This window comes from Miniopterus natalensis, chromosome 8, assembly GCF_054644295.1.
Source record: "Miniopterus natalensis isolate mMinNat1 chromosome 8, mMinNat1.hap1, whole genome shotgun sequence".
NCBI classification, from domain to species: domain Eukaryota; kingdom Metazoa; phylum Chordata; class Mammalia; order Chiroptera; family Miniopteridae; genus Miniopterus; species Miniopterus natalensis.
In genome coordinates, this window is record NC_142088.1 from 12,036,178 (window position 1) to 12,057,446 (window position 21,269).

At 37.9% G+C, this 21,269-nt stretch overlaps 1 protein-coding gene across 2 annotated transcripts in view; it reads left to right on the top strand.

The window, feature by feature from the left end:
- The window catches only part of USP37 (ubiquitin specific peptidase 37), a 68,027-nt gene extending 47,896 nt beyond the window's left edge, over positions 1-20,131 (top strand). For both annotated transcript variants that reach the window (XM_016196800.2, XM_016196801.2), the window contains 6 exons: positions 5,467-5,633; positions 8,819-8,879; positions 12,586-12,701; positions 14,297-14,366; positions 14,655-14,793; positions 15,497-20,131. In XM_016196800.2, the coding sequence (XP_016052286.2) occupies positions 5,467-5,633; positions 8,819-8,879; positions 12,586-12,701; positions 14,297-14,366; positions 14,655-14,793; positions 15,497-15,584 (641 nt within the window). In that variant the 3' untranslated portion in view covers positions 15,585-20,131. The remainder of the gene's footprint in view (positions 1-5,466; positions 5,634-8,818; positions 8,880-12,585; positions 12,702-14,296; positions 14,367-14,654; positions 14,794-15,496) is intronic.
- The last annotated feature ends 1,138 nt before the right edge of the window (positions 20,132-21,269 follow it).

Genomic DNA, 21,269 nt, shown 5'->3' on the forward strand with positions numbered 1-21,269 from the left:
TCTATAACAACAGAGTTAATATTTTGATGCCTTTTTATAACAGTTTTAAAAAATGAGAAATGTGAGTAGTACCTAGAGGCTAACAGTAAAATATGACATATTCCTTTAAGTGTACATCAAAAGAAAAGTTAGTGTTCTTACGTGCATTTAATAAATGTTTGTATCAGTTTTTGGTCACTTCTCTCTCACCATTGCTCTCCCAGAAATGTGTATAAGTCTTCATTTTTCTATATCTGAACTTGTACCAAGTTTTAGCGTTTAGTCGTCTCTCAGTGTCCATGGGAGATTGGTTCCAGGACTCCTGCAGATTCCTATTGTTATATTATTTCAAGAGTTACTTGATCTTATTAAGACTTCCAGTCCTTTGACTTGTACTTTTTTGCTCTTCATCACCTCACTCTTATTATCAGGTCCTTCCCCAGTCTATATGCCATATCGTGATACTCTTTTATCTTCTCTCTCTTTTCTTACTTCACAGTCACCTGATGAAACCCCAACTCCCAACTCAACTAGCTTCTTATTCTGTGCCTGCACCTAAGCAGCTAAAGATGGCTGGAGAAAATCACAAAACTGTGCTGACTAGACTTTTCTCAAATTCATGAGTACACTCTTATTAAATGGGCACCAAATGCTACTAGTTTTGTTATACTTCCTTAGTAAGTTTGTTTTCACAGTCTTCATGATCTCTTCTTCTAGTCTCCAGTTTTCCTTTCACACAGACTCTAGGTTCATAACTTAGTGGTATACTTTTCAAAGAAAATAGATGCAATCAGATGAAAACTCAGCCTTCACTGGTGTTATGAAGGAAACATCCCTGTTCCTATTTAAGGCCAGTCCCTCCATTCATATCTAGAATCTCATTCACTTGTGCCTTCTGAAGACCTTCCCTCTTGAAATTACCTTCTTTCTTTACTGCATCATGTCTTTCTTCTCTTCTAAGTTATTTCTGTTGTGCCTTAGTTTCACCCATCTTTTAAAAACCCTCTTAGGATGTTATGTGCCCCCTTTCAGCTATACTTCAGCTACTGCCCCCTTCCTTTTCTCCCTTCACAGCAAAATTCTTTGAACGAATTGTTTAATTCATGCTCTCTACTTTTTTACCGCCTCCCCTTCTCTCCTCAACCCTTTCCAAATGGGCTTTCATCCTCACTACTCCACTAAAATGGTGTTTATCAAGTTTACATTAGCAGTGTTTCACAATCTAACACTCCCTTCTTAACATTTAAAACTTTATAAATGTTTTTCTGTGAGCTTCCATCATACCATGCTTGTTGGAGATTTTTTCTTCCTACTAAACCAGCTGCTCATTTCAGGTTTGTCTTTTTGTTTTGCTTTCTTCATCAGAACTATAACTGTTGGAGTATTCCAGGACACTGTCCTTTGCTGTGTCTTCCTTTCTACTTAAGCTCTCTCCTTAAGTGATCTCATATGGTACCACAGCCTCACATACTGATGAAATATCAAATTCATATTTCTAGCCTTGATCTCTCCCCTGAGCTTTAAACTTATATGTTGAAATGCCTACTTGAAATGTCCGTTTGGCTATTTAATTTTTATCTCCGTCTTCCAAATATGCCTTCCCATAAATCAGGTTGCTCAGGCCAAAAAATATGTCTCCCTTGAGTTTTTGTTTTACTTTATACCTCACATTCAGTCCATCAGTAAGTCCAATCAGCTTTACCTACAAAATATGTTCTGAACCCAGCCATTTATTAGCATCTTCATAGCTACAACTCTAGTCTTCCATCTCTCACCTGGGCCACCATAACTGACTCCTAATGTGTTTTCCTCCACTCTTACCCCCTACAGACCTTCTTTCATGAACAAAGAAGCTAAAGTAATCTTTCTGAAGCATAAACCACACTGTCACTTTTCTGCTTAAAACTTATTGTGGTCCAGCCGGCTTAGCTCAGTGGTTGAGCATCAACCTATGATCCAGGAGATCAAGGTTCGATTCCCAGTCAGGGCACATGCCCAGGTTGCAGGCTCCATCTCCAACAGGGGGCATGCAGGAGGCAGCCAATCAGTGACTCTCTCTCATTGATGTTTCTCTCTCTCTCTCTCCTTCTCCCTTCCTCTCTCTGAAGTCAATAAATAAAATATTTTAAAAAACAACAAAAACTTATTGTGACTTCCCATTACACTTAACCCAAGTTTTTTACATAGGCTATCTCACTTTCTTCCCTTTCACTCTACTGTTTTAGCCATACTGACACACTCTGTCCCTCAAATATGCTGATAAGCTCATTCTCATTTGAGAGCCTTTGCACTGAAGCTCCTTGTACGCAAGGGCCCTCTTGCCTTAATTATCACTATATCCCTGACTTCTACAACGGTACCTGGCACATAGTAGATTCCCAATAAATATTTGAGACCGAAGAGATTGGCTGGCTCATGAATCAACTGAATACTGGCTAAGTAAGGTTTTACTGTCTCCAAACACTAGCCAGAGGGAAGAATGTGTGCAGAGGCCCAGATATGAGAAAGATCGTGGCAAGTTAATGGACAGAAAAAAAAGTTCAAAGTGAGCTATATAACTGGAGCATAGTGTCAAGGGGGAAAAGCAGGAGATAAGACTAGAGAGTTATGTAGTCACCAGTTTTTACATGGCTTAAAGCCATGTTTAGGAGTTTGGATTTTTATTTCAAAAGGCTTAGGAAGTTATTGAATAATTTTAAGCAAACAAGTATTTGATAAAGAATTGTATTTGAAAAAGATCATGCTGGCTGCAGCATAGCTTATAAATTAGAGAAGAACCGAAGTAATCTTGAGACCTGTTAGTAAGTTATTGCTGTAGTCCAGACCAAAAGTCAATGATTCCCTAAGTCAAAGTTTTGGCATTAAAAAGAAAAAGTTGATGGATTCAAGAGACAGGAAAGAATGTTTATCTTATACGAGGGGTAAATGAGAAGTCAAAAATGACTCCTAGGTTTCTGTCTAAAAACAACATCTGTGTGGACAGTGATCCCATTCACTGAAATACAGAATGTAGTAAAGGAGCAGATTTTAGTTGGGGTGGGGGCAGAGGCAGATGAAATATTTAGTATGAGAATGTTGAGGTTTAGCACGTAGTTCCCTTTTAATCCATTGTGCAAATTCCTTAAAAGTGTTTTTCGTGCCCCAGCCAGTTTTGCTTAGTGGTTAGAGTGTCGGCCCGTGGACTGAAGAGTCCCAGGTTCGATTCCGACCAAGGGCATGTACCTCAGTTGCAGGCTCCATCCCCAGCCAGGTTGGGGCCTGTGCTCCAGGAGGCAACCAATTGATTTCTGTCTCACACTGATGTTTCTCTTTCTCTCTCTCTCTCCCTTATCCTCTTCCCCTCTCTTTCTGAAAAGCAATGGAAAAAATATCCTCAGGTGGGGAATTTTTAAGTATATTTTATGGTCACATTTGTTCCCATAGATCTTTAGTAGTTTTTGTATTCATCTGGTAATATGTCCTAAAGACAAATATATATTAATTTTAGCATCTCAGTGTGAACTTTCTTGATTTGTTTGCTATCACATGGATTAATTGGTAGTATAATTCCTGGATTGTGTGAGATACATTAGTACATTGAACGCTGAAAGTTATTGGTTAAGAAAAATTGTACCCGTCGCCTTTTTTATATGACTTGATAATAAAAGTAGTAATACTCATCTTATGCCTTAAAATAGAAGCCTCAACTCCCAAATCTATGTTCCCCTTGAAATGCTCAACATCATCTAACTTTGAATGTCTCAGTTCCAAATTTCTAGAAGTAATCTGATTGGTTGACTCAAATATTTATTCCTGGTCCAGTAAGCTAAGGCCAGAGGGATGGGCAGAGTCATGTAGGCTTCAGAGCTGCCTCTTTCTGGCCATGGAAATGATCATTTCTCCCAGAATGAAGGACAGGAAGAAAGCATTGCCATCTCATCTCTAGTATAATTTTTTTAAATTGGGATCGTACTGCTTTCTGTATTTAATATATCCTGAGTTTCTTGTCCTCTTTTAAGGAATATTGAGTTAGTTTTAGTAGTAAATATTTAGTCAGCTATTCAATACAGTTAAAAAATGATGACTATTTGCTGATTAAAGAGTCTAAAACCAAGATGCTGTAAGCTTCAGAGTTGTCTGTGCTGTAGAAAAGTATCTATCATTTAAATGCTTAAAATGCAGTTTGGGGGCAGGTAAAGAGCATGTACTGACTTTAAAACTATATAAAATGAACCTGTAAAGGTAATATTGTTGATCAGTTAAATTTTTATTTTTTTTAACACAAGAATTTTCTTAACTTGCTAAGCTGAAAATTTTTGCTTTGGTAAAGTGTTTGAGATTAGGTAGATAGGTAGGTAGATAAAGTCCTCTTCTCCCCACATAACTTTAATACTTGCCAGTATTAAAAATTGTAATGAGCCCTGGCCAGTGTGGCTCAATTGGTTGGAGCAATGTCCCATGCACCAGAAGCTCAAGGGCTCAGTTTCCAGTCAGGGCACATACCTAGGTTGCAGGTTTGCTCCCCAGTGAGGGCACATGCGGGGGTCAGGCAGCCACTGTGTCTCTCTCACATTGATGTTTATATCTCTCTTTCACCCCCCTCCCTCTCTCCCTCTCCTTCCCTTCCTCCCTCTCTAAAATCAATTAAAAATAAATAAAAGCCTCATTTTAAAAAAAAATGATAATGTTGTTGCACTCACAATTCAAATAACCAGAACAAAATCATGACCGTACTGTTTATCCCAGCTAGCCATAGTCTAGAGACTGAGAACGAACAAAAAGAAATTGATGATTAATTTTTTCTTATCTCCTTGGACAAATGTTCGAAACATACATTGTCATATACTTGTGTGGTACATGTGGTGTTTATTACATATTACATATATATACTTTTTTTTTAATATGTTTTTATTCAGTTTTTTAGAGAGGAAAGAAGAGGAGAGAGAGAAACATCAATTGGCTGCCTTCTGCATGCCCTCACCAGGGATCGAGCCCACAACCTGGGCATGTGCCCTCACTAGGAATCATACTGGCAACCTCTGGGTGCATGGGACGACGGTCAGCCAATTGAGCCGTACCACCAGTGCTATAGAATTCTTGATTCAGAATATGTACAAGGCTTACTTGATTATTAATGCAAAAACACTCATTTAACATACATTGTAATAAATGAGGAAATCTCATTAGCTATTTTTGGTTGACACAACTAGAGAGGGAAGGTGGTACTGGCATCTAGTTAATAGAGACCAGGAATGTTGCTAAACATTCTACAATGTATGGGACAGCCCCCAAAACTATGAAAAAATTTTCCCCTCCCCCCTAAAATATCAATAGTTCTGAGATTGAGAAATCCTAGTCTACATGTAGTAAGATGAAATTGTATGTCCCAAGCGAGCTGTGTATGAGATTGGGGTAAATTACTCTCTGAACAGTAGATGTCACTCTAAGTCCAGAGACTTCAGTTTATTAGAGAGGATTTCCCAGTTATGTTATGTTCTGTTTTCTCAGATCCAGCCAGATTTACTGAGATAACTAAAGACTGTGACGAGAATAAAGAAAACAAAACCCCAGAAGGATCTCAAGGAGAGGTTGATTGGCTTCAGCAGTATGATATGGACCGTGAAAGGGAAGAACAAGAGCTTCAACAGGCGTTGGCTCAGAGCCTCCAGGAGCAAGTAAGAGATTTATATTGCTACTTTCTCCATCCCTACCTTTCCCAAGAAATAGAATAGTAATAATAATAACTAATATGTGTTAAGCACTTACTATGTGTCAGGCATTGTTCCAGGTGATTTGAATACAGTGTCATTGATCCACCAAAACAAAATAAGAACTTCTTTGGGGCTTTGCATTGGGTTTGAAACAGAAACACTGATAGTCTTTCTGTTTTTGAAAATTCGAATGCAACAAAATATCTTGTTGGTTACCACCCATTACAATAATTCATTGCATGCTAAAGCAAAATGGGTTATTAGAGATTATCCTAGTCCAACCTTATTTTGCAAGCTGTAGAAACAACTAGTATAATACCATGGTTTGTTTTATCATTGATATTTTAAGGCAAAGTATTTGTTTTGGTCATTTTCTCACAATGTGAGTCCTTTCCTATGAATTATTTGAATATAAAATTCTTAGGAATGTTATCCAAAATTTAGATTTTAGCCATATAGTTAACATTTATCTGCTCTTTTCTTTATGTAGTAATCTGTTCTTTAATTTTTAGTTCTTTATGTTTGTTATTTGCTAAAGCTGGCTGATTTGCACTGTTGCAGTCATCAAGGTATTTGACTAAAACGTGATGTTTTCATGCTTGTATAATCCTAGGCAATCCAAGTCATGTTAGTAATAAAAATTTACCAAGACCCCCTAGAATGAATGCACAGTTTTAGTGTTTATAAACAATCAGGTAAGAAATCTAATTTCTCTAAAACAGTGGGCCTCAAGCTTAACTGCATATTAATATTACCTGGGAGTTTTAAAGAATACTGATGCCTGGCTTGTTCTGCCTCTCAAAAATTCTGATGTAATTGATCTGGGCTGTGATCTGGGCATCTAGATTTCTTAGTTTTCTTATTTTTTTTTAATAATTAGGATTTTTTTTAACTTCATCCCTTGATTCTATTGTGCAGCCAAGGTTGAAAACTGCTACTTTAAAACCATTTAAGAAGTACCTCCCTAGCTACCTTGTCATCAAAATATATATATGCCCAACTACTTTACAAGTAATATGTAGTGATCATTTGTTTTAGAAAACTTAGTTTTAATGTAAAAGACCAAGGCCTGATTTCTTTCTCTTTTTTTATCTTCACTCAAGCATACGTTTATTGATTTTTTTTTTTTTAGAGAGAGAGAAGAAGGGGGAGAGAGAGAGAAGCATCAGCGTGAAAGAGAAACATCGATCTGTTACCTCCCATATGTGCCATGACCAGGCATCAAACCTGCAACCTTTTGGTGTATGATACGATGCTGCAACTGAGTGAGCCACCCGGCCAGGGTGAGGTCTGATTTCTTAAGACAAGTACCTGGTAGTATTTCCTGTCAGCTGACCCAGTTAAAACTAACTTACAGGGTGGGGCAAAAGACGTTTACAGTTGTTCATATGGAAAATAATACAATAATTAATAAATACTAATACAAGAATAAACTCTGTGTTTCTCAAACTTATAACTGTAAGCCTACTTTTGCCCAACCCTGTATTTTCCTCAGGTGTGAGGCTAGGATTATAAGATGAAGTTTCTTTAGTTGGTATGCCTGTATATTCTATTAATAACTAGAAGATTCTCTTTTTGGTTTCAGCATAGACTTTATATACTTGGATAATTTTAGTAATCTTATTTCCTCTTAGAGAATATCTATTGCTTTCTTAAACACAGTATTTATTGCTCCCAGTACTATGCAGAATAGCTCATTCTAAGTTTCTCATATACTTTAGTAACTTTAAAAACAAGTCCAGAATTGAGGAAAGTATAAAATAATTCTGCTTAAATTATATTTTTTTCTTTATTCATGTATTGTTTATAAGTTATCTTTTATGCGAAGATGAGGGAAATTTTTATCGTAAACATTTTTCTGTTTTTGTAATTATTCCTCTAGTTGAGACATTTTCAGAGGTACTAATTTTTCTAAGAGAACCTCAGATGTATTAGAAAAGTAACAGTCAATAGCATTCATTAGTATTTACCAAGTATCTAATGTGTCTTGGTTTCTTCAGCAAGAACAAAAGTAGAAATCTGTGAGTAATATCTTGTGGAAATATTGTTTCCTGCTGTCATAGACTTCAGGTCAGTGGTATACTAGAATCATAGCTCACTGTCAGCTCAGGAAAGCCAACTATACACACCTCTTTCCAACTCTGCATTCAGCACATTTTGGTTACTTAAGATTGGCCATACAGCCCTAGCCGGTTTGCCTCAGTGGTTAGAGCGTTGACCCTTGGACTCAAGAATCTCAGGTTTGCCCGGCTGGGTGTGGCTCAGCGGGTGAGCATCGACCTAGGATCCAGGAGATCAGGGTTCAATTCCTGGTCAGGGCACATGCCCGGGTTGTGGGCTAGGCAGCCAATCAATGACTCTGTCATCGTTGATGTTTCTATCTCTCTCTCTCCCCCTCCTTTCCTCTCTCTGAAATCAATAAAGATATGTTTAAAAATTAAAAAAAAAAAAAAAAAATCTCAGGTTTGATTCCTGGTCAAGCGCATATACCTTGGTTGCAGGTTCCTCACCCTGGTCCAAGCTGGTGTGGTCCTGTGAGGGAGGCAATCAGTAGGGTGTGTCTCTCACATAGATGTTTCTTTCTCTCACTCTGTCTCTTCTCCCCCCACCTCTCCTCTGTCTCTTCCACTGTTTAGAAATTGATGGAGAAAATGTCCTAGGTGAAGATTAGGAAAAAAAAAGATTGGCCATACATACTTCTTTCCAACACTACATTAAGTGTCTTGTTGGTAGCTTAAATTGGCCACTGTGGGAGCACTTATACCATGGATATTAGTAAATACTGTAAATCAGAGGAGAGAAAAGAGAGCAGTTTGCAAGGTATCTGCTATATATGCCAGGTATTTCATACATGGAAGAAGAAAGGGAATTTAATGTCACATTGAATGGCTTTTGGTTGCAAGCCAAATGTCACTGACTAGAAGAGATGGCATTTAAGCCTTTCTTTTAACCCCCAAGGTTGTGTTTTAGGAGGACATTGTAGGAAAAAGTAAAGAACTTTTCCACATCCTTCAGTAGGTCGTATTCCAAGCATCCACAAAATTATGGAACATATTAGCAACTATTTCTAGAGGAACTGATTTTATCATCACTAAGTAAGTTTAATCAATACCTGTTTAAGTACCTGAGTTTCGTTCTTGTCCCTTTAGGAGGCTTGGGAACAGAAAGAAGATGACGACCTCAAAAGAGCTACAGAGTTAAGCCTTCAAGGTGTGCAGATTATTTTAATTTTTTTTTAATGGTGAAATGTATCATATAGAGAAGAGCATGTAAAATGTTTGTTTTTAGTAACAACAACAAATTTGAACACCTCCCAGGTAAAGAAATAGAACCTTAGGAGTTACCTAGATGCCCCTTCCCTCCTCTTCCCTCCCAGAGGGAGCCACTATTCTTTTTTTTTTTTTTTGTAAGAGAACATTTATTTGGTTGAATTACAAAGGTGGAAGAAGTAATTCCTAGAAGAAATGGGTTTAGGAAACAAGTTATAGAGGCAAAGGGAGGACCGAGGACTCTTGGAGCTTGGGAGTGAGGAAGCTAATAGTAAAGCACCTGGTGGGAAGAGGAGGGAAAGGCATGGAGGTGCTCCCAGGAGGGAGGGGAGCCACTATTCTAATGTTTGTATTCATTAGTAGCTTGCTTTTTAAAAAAAAGTAGTATTTATCCATACCCCTAAATAATATATTTCTTTACAGTTTTGAAAAAATTAAGTTAAATAGCAGGGACGATCTGTCTGTAACCCATCTAGACGAAAGAGCCATACTTCCACTGTTAAGACTCCTGGGAAAAGATAAGGTGGCTTCAGTTACCCTGTGAATTTACAAGAGCTCACTCTGGGGAAGTCAGTGGGCAGTTATGAGTGAGTATTCAGAAGCATAAGGTTCATCATAGTCATGGAATTTGGCAGAATTAATCTATGAACCAGGCGCTGCAAATCCACAGGGACATGTAATCACAGGAAGTGAGCTAACTCTTTATTTTCTGTTTATAAGATTATTGTGGTCTTCCTCCAACTTTCAGAAATAGATCAAAGCAGAATATTTTGATGATATAAAATGAGTGTTCTAGGCTGGTCTAGATACCATGACAGGGAGGAAAGAGCAAGAATTTGAGACATGGTTGAGACAACTACAAATAAGAATTCAAGCTAAGCTCACCCAGGCATTCTGTCCTCAGATTAAAAAGATGGTACTATCACCTGACCAGCATGGCTCAGCAGTTGAGCATCAACCTATGATCCAGTAGATCAAGGTTTGATTCCTGGTCAGGGCACATGCCTGGGTTGCGGGCTGGATCCCTAGTAGGGGGCGTGCAGGAAGCAGATGGTACTATGGTGGTGATGATGGCTGTGTCAAGTCCTGTTGCTCCAGTCTGGACTGGTTGCCCCCTCTTCACCATGCACAGCCATCTAAGAGCTCCCTAATCATTCTCTTCGGAATTCCCTCTGATTCTTTCCTCTATTAGAATTCCCCATTTCCTCCTCTCACTCTTCTTCATTCTTGGTCTACTTGTACTTTGGTAGAGACCACCCCTAATAGTTTTCTTCAAAAAGATGGGATTTGACTTAGATTTTTTTGAAACTGTGCAAGTTTTATTCTGCTCTAGTATTTTATTAATAGTCTGTCTAACTATAGAATTCCAGATTTGCAGTCATTGTGAAAGCTTTGTTTCCTGCCAATTTCATGCTGCTGGGCAATGGGAAAAGTCTTGTTTCAGGGTTGCTGTATGAAAAGTCTAAAGCTGTTCGTTTTTTATCCTGGTGTGACCTCTTTTTTTTCTGAAAGCTAGGAGGATCTTCTCTTTGTTTTTGCTGTGATGAAGTTTCACAGTGATATGCATTGATGTGGATCTGTTTCATCTGCTTTGCAGGGCACTTGATGAATCATTTTAATCTAGAAACATGTCCTTGAATTCTAAGGAATTTTCACAGATTTCCTCCCTTCTTCTCTTTCTCTTCCTATTATCCAGACTTCCTAGTATAGTCCTTTAAATTTTCGTATCTCTTCAGTTTTTCATCTTTTTGTCATTTTACTCTGTGAGAATTTTTTCCAACCTTATCTCCAACTCCGAAACTACTTTTGAATGTTTTATTTCTATATTCCTAATTTTAAAAAACTGCTTTGTTTTGTGAATGTTCCTTTTTTATATTTTTGTTTGTTTTGGCTTGGTTTGTTCACGGAAATAATACCATCTCAGTTCTCTGAGGATATTAAATATAGTTCATTTGTTTATTTCAAGTTTACTATCGTTGAATAGCTTCTTTCTCCTCCAGATTGCTCTGTCCTCTGTTTATTATGGTCTTTATATTTCTTGTTAGAGGCTTTCCTCAGGTGTCTAGTAATCCTTGACTGTCAGCTCATGGTTAAGAACAGGGGACTAAAAGATGATTGGACACTGAACACATGCATAGCTGGGCTAGTCAACTTTTGAGTTTATAGGGTGGGACTGTTTGGGGGATGAGGTTAATATTTTATCCTTTCTTTTGGGCTGGTCAGATTCCTAAAGAAGGGTTTTCTAATCTCTTGCCTTTGCCTGGAGGTAAAAGATGTGGCTGCCAGAGTTCTGAAAGCCAAGTACAGGACTAGGACTGCGGTGGAGGATATGTGTGCATCTTCTTCACTGTGCAGGCTGTCATTTACTCCTGCTTTCAGTATGGTGTGCATGGCCATCCCCGTGCCTGGCACCCCCAATCCAGAGACCGTTGTACCCTCTCCACGGAAGAAAGCTCCAGACTGTATTTATCCTAGCAGCATGGCAAGGGGCAGAGTGGATTCTAGGAGTCTGCTTCTCAAATAACTTTCACCTAATCCTTATTTTTATCCCCTGCTTAGCCTCCGGTTTCAGAGGTACCTGGTATTTCCAAGTTGTATGTCTTTTGAAGATTCGTTGATGTAAATTGGATTGGTTCTCAATTTTTTTCTATTACTGGCTTAGGATTTGGCTTTGGCTTTCTCGGATCTGCTAAGTCTGTCACCCATCTACTTTCAAATTCAGAATTTTGAGGCCATAGTATTTTTTCCTGTTCTTCGCATTCTTAGATGTTCATTTCCTTTAAACAACTCTATACTGTGATTTTATTGGAATTAACTGTATTTTAAAGCAAAGAGCCATTTATATACAAATGCTCCTGTGATTATTTAAAGCCATTATAAAGATGATTCTTCCAGTCGAAACACATTATTAAAGAAAAAAAATGGATCTTGGATTTGTTTGTATAATGTATTTTGTGTGAAATTTAAGAGTTAAAGGTTGAATTTTCTTTAGTTTTGTTAAATTTCAAAAAAATTATTTAAGCCCGGCTGGGCGTGGCTCAGTGGTTGAGCATCGACCTAGGATCCAGGAGATCGGGGTTCGATTCCCTGTCAGGGCACATGCCTGGGTTGCGGGCTGGGCAGTCGATCAATGACTCTCTCATCATTGATGTTTCTGTCTCTCCCCCCCCTTTCCTCTCTCTGAAATCAATAAAGATATGTTTTTAAAAAAAGATTATTTAATATTAAAGGGAATGAAAGGATATTGACCTTTTTATAGTCTCTTTTCTGTGAGATAATTTATTTTTGCTGGTGTTGCCTACAATATGCACCGTGTACTTCAGAATGGCTTATATAATATCGAGTTTAATAAAATTGGATTATCTTTAAAATTATACTCTCCTCTTCACTTTTATTTCTTATGTGAGTTACATTCCTTTCATATAAATATATTTAAAAGGAAAAGGAGCAGTTCTTTTCCAGATACCTGGTACTTGAATTGTTGGTCCCCGGGGTGGGCTGGGTAAATGGGAACCCTAATAATAATGTGTGTTGTTTTCGTAGGATGATAAAATGTGTACTCAAGCTGTTGTTTTTTTCCCCTTCCTAATCATCTCTTTATGTCTATTCCAAGAAATTTTACAAAACTCTGTCTTTGTGTTCTTCAGAGTTTAACAACTCGTTTCTGGATTCATTGGGTTCTGATGAGGACTCTGGGAATGAGGATGTTTTGGATATGGAGTACACAGAAGCTGAAGCTGAGGAACTGAAGAGAAATGCTGAGGTAGGTGACATTCTGTTCCCTGAGTAGCACTGGTCAGATGGTCAATATTGCTCCTGCTCTTCATCTTCACAGGCCCCACTGTCAGTTTCCATTGCAGGTGCATTTCTGCCCCTTCGGCAGCCATCAAGTGGTCTTCACTTTCTCTTGTCCTTTGCTCCTCATTTCTTTCAAGATTCAAAACAAAATGGAACAAAAACAGAAATACATCCTGACCACCTTATGTGCAGTTAGGTAAAACTGAGTAATATGGCTCTCAAAGTCATATGTGTATTAAATCACCTTACAGGTTCTACCGAAACTGTAAAAACTATTGAATTAATAATGTTAACTAGAACACATTGGAATCTTTCATCTATCTTTTTTCTTGTTTTTCAAATTTTTTTGTAGTTTTAATTACCCAGGATTCAACTGTCCTAACTAAACTACTTTTACGTTTTACTGTATTCTTTTCTCATCCCTATGCCCCCACGTATGCTTTTAAAAAGCCATAATAGCCCTGGCCAGTGTTGCTCAGTAGTTAGAGTGTCGGCCTGCACACCGGAGGGTCACAGTTCGATTCCCAGGCAAGGGCACGTACCTGGGTTGCAGATCCGATCCCCACCCCCAGTCGGGGAGTGTGTGGGAGGCAACCAATCGATGTGTCTCTGTCACATGGATGTTTGTCTCTTTCTCTCTCTCTCTCTTTCTCTCTCTCCCTCCCTCTCCCCTCCTCTCACCCTCTCCCCCCACCCCCACTCCTCCCTTCCATTCTCTAAAATCAATGGAAAAAATATCCTCGCTCCTTGGGTGAGGATTAAAAAAAAAAAAATTTAATGAAAAAGCCATAACATTAGTACAGTTTTTATCCTGTTTGTTAAAGACTAAGTATAAGCATTTTATTTTTAATGGCTGTGCTATATCCCTCAAATGAATATAGTATTTATTTTAATTTTATGAATATTTTAATGATTTCTGGTTTACATATAGCTATATTTGTTCCCCAAATTGTAGCTAATAGTGCTGCATCAGTGCAGGAATATCTTTCAGTTTTGTTTTATTTTTTTACTGACAATATTTTAATAGCATTTTTAGAAATATTTAAAATATAAATATTCACCCATAACCCCTATAGCCTCATAGCATCTCTTCATCTTTTCATTCTGTTTTTCAGTACTTAACCATTAACATACCTATATTTATAGATCTATGGTTATTATGTGCGTTTATGTGGGTTTGAAAAACAAGTTATTATGTTGGTGACCCACATGATTTTTTAAATAACTGAATAGTATTGTATTGAGTTGCTATACCACTAACTGTTTAGCTATTATTGGGCCTATTGTTAGTTCTAACTTTTTGTTATTAAAAATAATGCTACAGTAAAAAATTTTATACATGTACTCTTTTCTTCTTTTGAATTATTTTTTTTTGGATACATTCTTAAGTGAGAGTAGAATCCTTGGGTCAAAAGATGTGAACAGTACCAACCACTGTATATTTTATTGAATCTGACTACACACACACTCTCAACCATGTCCACTTTGATCATTTAAATGTAGTGTTTTGCTTTTTATTCCAATGAGGAGTTAAAAGTCATGCCCACTTCTGTTTTCCAGACAGGATATCTTCCTCATTCCTATCGGCTCATCAGCGTGGTCAGTCACATTGGTAGCACTTCTTCTTCAGGTAAATGGGCAAAATTATTTCAGCATTTAATAAGTGAAGTAGCCAGCATTTCCTCCTTACTAGGGTGCTCTGTGCTTAGCTTTGTGAGGTAAAAGTTGAATCTTCAAGAAAAACTTTGAAGTCTTTTGTCAAAAAGTTGTCCTGGTGTAGTATATTTCTCCCTTAAATGTTCACACTTGTTTTTTGAATGATTTTTAGAAACTTCTGTGGGAGTAAGTTAGATAGGGTGGCTGTTTCTGTCTCTGAAACTTCCTGTACCTGAGAAAAATTCAAGTTTGTTTATTTCAGGTCATTACATTAGTGATGTGTATGACATTAAGAAGCAGACGTGGTTTACTTATAATGACCTAGAGGTATCTAAAATCCAAGAGGCTTCCGTGCAGAGCGATCGGGATCGGAGTGGTTACATCTTCTTTTATATGCACAAGTAAGAAACTTTCCCAGTCTGAAGCCGTGGGCTATAAATTACCCAACTCTTTCTTTTTCCTTTAAAAATAAAATATTCTCATCACTTAATTGGTTGATAATTTTTGGTTTTGTTATCTTTGCTTAGGGCTCATGTCTTATTTCCTTATAAGTCCAGAATATTTTCTCTCTTAACTCAGCATTAATTACTCATCACATAGTCGCATCTAGGTATGGAACTTAAGACTGGTTTATGATAGAAGCTGTGTCTTAGCATAAACCTTTTTGGTCTTCTAGTTGTATCAACTAGAAGATCTGAGTTATATCGATGGAAACTACATAATATTTTTATGAAAGCTGGCTCTTGCTAGTGTTCTCAAAAATCAGTACTTGGGTCCGGCCAGCGTGGTTCAGGTGTTGAGCATCGAACTTAGGATCCAGGAGATTGAGGTTCGATTCCTGGTCAGGGCACATGTCTGGGTTTCGGGCTTGATCCCCAGTAGGGAGTGTGCAGGAGGCGGCCGATCAATGACTCTCTCATCATTGATGTTTCTCTCTCTCCCCCTCTCTTCCTCTCTCTGAAATCAGTAAAGACATTTAAAAAAAAAACAAACAATTAGCACTTGGGGTTAAGATGGTGATCAAATGGGATTATGCAGGCTTTATCAGTATTTTCTGTCCTTTGGCTTTGCTCATTGAATGCTTATTTTTTGTTTTATTTTAAGGGAGATCTTTGATGAGCTGCTGGAAACAGAAAAGAACTCTCAGGCACTCAGCATGGAAGTGGGGAAGACCACTCGTCAGGCCTCATGAGGAACAAACCCCGGGGTTGGCAGTGTGCACTGCATACTCTCCCTTACTGTCAGCCATCTCACCTTTCCTCCGCCTGAAGAGAGTTTTGAACTCTACTTGATGCAGGAGCAACAAACAGCTCAGGGCCAAACCAAAAGACAGAAATTGCAATTATGTGGAAAGCTCCATGCTAACTGTTTTATGGAAACTTTGGTCTCACCTCTATAGCTGATTATCCTCTTTTTCTCCTACGAGAGTAGCACTTCCTTTTGTCTTAGAAATTCTTGTTGTAAATATATATATATGTACATACACACATATATGTGGAATGATTGGAGCCTTAAAGAGTTAGGATGAGCCACCAGAGTATGCCTGCTCAAAATCAGTAGCACAGCAGTTTGGAGAAGAAATGAAGTTGTCCAAGAGCCCATTCACCTGAGAAATGTGTGCAGATATACATATCAGTTGGCATTTAGCTTTTATGTTCCTTGAGTAGTCTCACTCAAGTCTGTGTAATCTTTCATGTGTGTTTCTTATTAGTAAAGTTCACTGGAAAACCAGCTCTCCGTGTTACACTAATGACAGCTTGTCCTCCTTGCAAAGGAGGGGCATTTCTGCCACCTGACTTGGGGGGCTTTTTTAAAAAAAATTCATGGATTTGTAATGCTTTTGCTGTTTACATGCAGTCCCAAGAAATGATGGATTGTTGTTGGTGCTTGGAATGTGTTAAGGTCCCACATTGGTATTTATTGTACACTTTGTATTTTCTTTACAGAGATTCTTTCACACACTATGTTCATTGTATATCATTTACATTATAGTGGAGAAGATAGAATCTTTTTTTTTTTTTTTTCCTGTATCATTCTTTTCTGGAGCAAGCATTATCCTATCTGAGTTCAATCAAAACTTTAAGAGGTAGGAAAATAATATTGTCCCAGTTGGGACTCCCCAGCAAGGATCCTTAAGGATGAGGAAGAATGCTAGGATCTCTGTCTCTCAAACAGAGTGGTCAAGAGGAGTGTTCTTGTGTTAAAAGCTGAAGCTCTGGACCACTATAGCTAAAAGCCCTACTACAGTGTGAAATAAATACATGAGCTAGAGGATAGAGCTTGAACGTTTAACCATTCGCTGTCTGGCTTTGCCCTTAAAACAGGGTGAGAGTTAAAGTGTGATTGGTTTAGGTAATCCCAAGAACTAACATAACAAAGGTGCATAATGTATTTATCCTACTTTTTAGGTGCTTGGAGTTGAGATTAGTGGAAGTACAGCATTAATTGCTGCATTAGTCACTTAGCTGACATAATCAGCTTGGTTAAGCAGCTTCTGAAACCATATAAAGAATGAGTTTGAGAGTAGAATTCTGTCCAAAAAATAATTTTGTAAGCCTAGGGATCATTAGGATCATACAGAGTTAAATACAGCAATCTGAAATCTTCACTATTTTGTTTTTCTTTTTCTTTTTTCCTTTTGTTGTAAACAAGATTAGCGTTTGGAAGTAGAGAGAAAACCATATCTGGTTTTCAAGGGGAGAAAACATTGTAAAGTTCATTATCACAGAAGATGCAACATCTTTTCTGGAAAATTGCATTAAGAGAGCTCCAGCCCCACTCTTGAAACTTGGATGTGTTCTGATGTAGTAACCTTTTCTAAAATTTTGAATCTTTAGATTATAAACAGCCCCAGTACTTTTGCTTAACTACCGATAAAAGCTTTGCCTTTTACCATTTACTTAGATGTTACTCTAGTGAACATTCCAAATGGTGCGGTGGTAGGATATGCAGTAGTAGTGTCAAGCAGAGGAAAATATGTCTTTTAAAAATTAACTGCTTATGTTTTATTTCCACTGGGGAGCCTTTTTTTTCCCCCTCAAAAATAACTGGTTTTTCTCATACAAGTGAAGTGGTGATCAAATTCTTTAGCTATTTATTATTTCTCTTCCCTGTGTCTGTATTTGGGAGCTTTGAGAGGTGATGTTAAAAATGATTGGGAATGATTTGAAGTGAGGGGTACATTCGGGCATCTTAAAAAAAGTGAGAAATAATGCCATAAGCCTAGATTGCCCATGAAGTTCCCTCGTTGACTTGCCTTTCATAGCTTGTGTGTGGTGTACGGTTTAGAAGCACTCTTGGCTCAGAAACCTAATTCAATTTCATCTTCATGCCTTGGGCAGGACTTGTTAGTTGAATGAATACAGGTTACTGGGGTAGATGAGTTATCTCACTGAATTTTCCTTGATAGCTGTTCATTGATAGCTGCTCAGTCTTCTCTCCCTTTACTCCTTTAACTATTACTCCTTTTCAAAGTTACTTTCTTGTTTTGGTTTAGTGAAGGAATAACTAAACAGATGGAGATTTTATCTGGACCATGTTGATGGAGTTCATTGTTTTGGTTTTTGTTTTTGAGCTGACTGTATATATTTAAAAATTATAAGTAGGTAATATTTTTTGTGCAGTATGATCAGTTTGCTCAGAATCGGGAGGGCGGAGCATTTGGTATGTTGTGCCAAGAAGGGACAACTTAAATAGGGACAGAGTGCTTCAGTCCCAGGCAGCCTGCACAATAACTTTCCTATTGAAAATAGCACATGTGGTTACATTACTCTAAAGGACATTGAATTGGAACTTGACAGCACTTAGTTCTGCACACAACTTAATTGGATTTTTTGAAAGGGAAAACTGAAATTCAAACATACTGATTTTTGTCAGGTAATGATATAACGGAGAATTGGAAGGTTGCATGTAGCCAGATGCTCTCTCTCATCACTTTAGTAGCCATGGCTATAATTTAAGCCTGTGAGAAGACAGACTGTTTTGTGGGCAAAATATTTATGTGTGTGTGCACACTCGAGTTTTGTTTCAACAGGCTAGAAAAGAAGCAAACCTATGATGACTTGTTCTATTTATATTTTTATTCCAAACACTATTTGTTTACTTGCCATGCTCTGTTAATTGGAGGCCTGATTTAATGGCTCAGTAGCAAATGTAACAAATGTAAATGTGTTTACATTTTAAGAAGTGTGCAGTGATACCTAAATATCAGCTAACTCTAGGAGGCAAACATTAAACTACACATTTCTTTCTCTCTTTGATCTAGTGTAAAATTCTTTTAAAAGAGAAGCTTTAAGAATTAAAACCTCAGCAAGTGAATTCCTGACTTGACTTACCCTTCCATACTGTGGTTACCATTATATAACTATATAAATATAGTTACAGCTATAGATATAGTTGTATAATGAAAACTTTGAAAACACTTAAAGAAATTCTTGGCAGTGTCTCATATATAGTTAGTTGATCGTTGTGAGTGTAGAGAGAGCATGGGGGATGGGGCGGAAACACAGAAAGAAGGTAGTTTATAAACTCATTTGTGATCTGAAAAGAGATTATATTAAATGAAAACATTACCCTTCTCGTTCACTCCTCTCTCCTCTGAAATGACACAGTGATGCTTTTGGTCATCCAGTCTTTCTTTTGCCCTGTTTGATTTAATTGACCCCCTTAGGCAGTGTTTTAAGTCAGGAAAACAGCTAGATCTCCAAGTACATGTGGATCTTGTATCTATATGGAGATTTTTAGAAAAAGCAACAACCCAGTACCAGTTACAAGTCACATAAAAGTGTCCCCCGAAAACAGATGTCTTTTTCCTTCCCCCATCGTTTTACACTGAGTAATTGCTCTCTTTAAATGTGTACGAAAACCAGATTTCTGACCTCTAACATCTTTCTAACGCATTATTTCAAAATCCTAATTTTGTCTCTAGTAATAGGTCTTACTAGCATCTGAAGAAATTTTGTTTTTAATTGGGAAACTATAGTTTGTTAGGCCTTGAGAGCTGTGTGACAATTCTTTTGCTGTGTCTCACACCACAATCATTGATTCCTATGGCATGTGTTGATTACTAGGCTTCAGGCAGTCTCTTTGGTTGTATCATATTTATGAACAGTAAGTGTTCCTTTCCATGTGTGCTAAGTGTCTGAGGTTTTGAAGTTGTAATAAAAAGTGTGCCAGGATGAATATAAGCAATTGATTTAGGTAACAGTGGATTTAAAGTATAGAGGTTCAAAGAATAGGAGTGTACACTGGCGTAAGAAATAGAGTGGATTGAGGGTCTGGATCAGAACCCAAGTTCATTAGGCCAAAATGCCAAAACAAGAGCAGTCAACTGGACTGCTCTGTTTCAAGAATGGGGGAGGGGGTGCGAAGAGTGACCGCATGTGGTTGTACATACCTCTGGTCCCCAGGTTTCCTTCCCTCTGACTGCTCTGGCCTGTTAGTATTTATTTATGCTACAGAAAGGAAAACAGAAGTAAGCTTCCTACACTTTGCCTAATTGAGCCACTACCAGGTTTGCTGGCAGCTTGGGCCATATTATCTGTGAGGTGATTTTCTTTGTGTTCAGAGTGACTTCTGATTCTAATTCTTTATGTTTTGTTTTGTATGGAGCGGCACTTTATCTGTGTTTTAGCAGAACTGTTCCTCTGTATCCTTTACAGTTTTTTCTTGTTTTGGTTTCCTTTTTAAATTATGCATAGAGTTTCTTTGTGTGCGAAATTAAAGCCTTTATTAACCTTGTGTTGGTTCAACTTATTTCTGAAAAGGACATATTCTTGCAGACACTTAACAACAGTTGTTGAAGTTGTGGGAATCACCTTCTGTTGGCCTTCAAACTTGGACTTCCATGCAGCACTGTTAAACCCTAAAGGAAATGGGATGGTAAACCAACGTGTGCCCTCAGTGAGTTCCCGTTGTTTTCATCTGAGGAGCCAGGGAAACTTTGCAGAGGTTCTGAATAATAGTTTATAAACCCAGCATTGGCCTTGGCTATGCTCTTCCTCTGCCTTATTCAGAGTACCAGAGAGGGAGTGAAATGGCATTGCGTAGCTTACCTGTCTAAGCCTCAAGCCTAGACCCAGTGAATGTATGTGGTGCTCTCACTGGGGACAGGTTAGTGAGTTCTGAAACCTCCTACTAAGGCCATTGAACTCTTTCAAAGAAGGGATCCCCTTCAGCTTTCCACCCGAGGAGGGCAATGAGGAAAGCATATGTGAAAAGGAAAAACCGTTCCTCTGGGAAAGATGTAAAATTGAAAAATGCTTCAGCCCATCTGTCATTGATAAAAGCCTGTGGAAGACTAGACCAAGTGTTCCCTGGAGTGTTTGGCTGCTCTTCTAAGAAGGGGAAGCTCTAAAACAGGATGGTTAAAGTAATGCCACACTCCAGAATAGAAATAATGCAACTGCCATTTTTTTTTTTTTTGGAGTGTCAGTTTTAAAATACATTTACATGCACAGGGAAAATAGTAAGATTGTAATAACTATGGGTGGTGCCAGGTGGGCACTAGACTTATCAGGGGGATCACTTCATAAATTATATGTCTACAATAATGTACACCTGAAACCAATGTAATGTTGAATGTGAGCTGTAATTGAAAAATAAAGACATGTTTACATGGTTAGAGAATGGAGGGGCACTTACTCCAGAGCCCATGATCATAACATTTGATTCAGTTTCTTTAAGGAGGGGGATTGAGAGTCACTTTCATTTCCTTGTGCCCTCTGTATGTGAACGTCCTAGTTAGCATGCAGGTACAGATACCTTTAGAACGTGAAATTAGGTTCATTTCTTCAATTTACTTTTTAAAAATTAAATATACTGGGGTGGCACTGGTTAATGAGATTATATAGGTTTCAAGTGTATGTTTCTATGATAC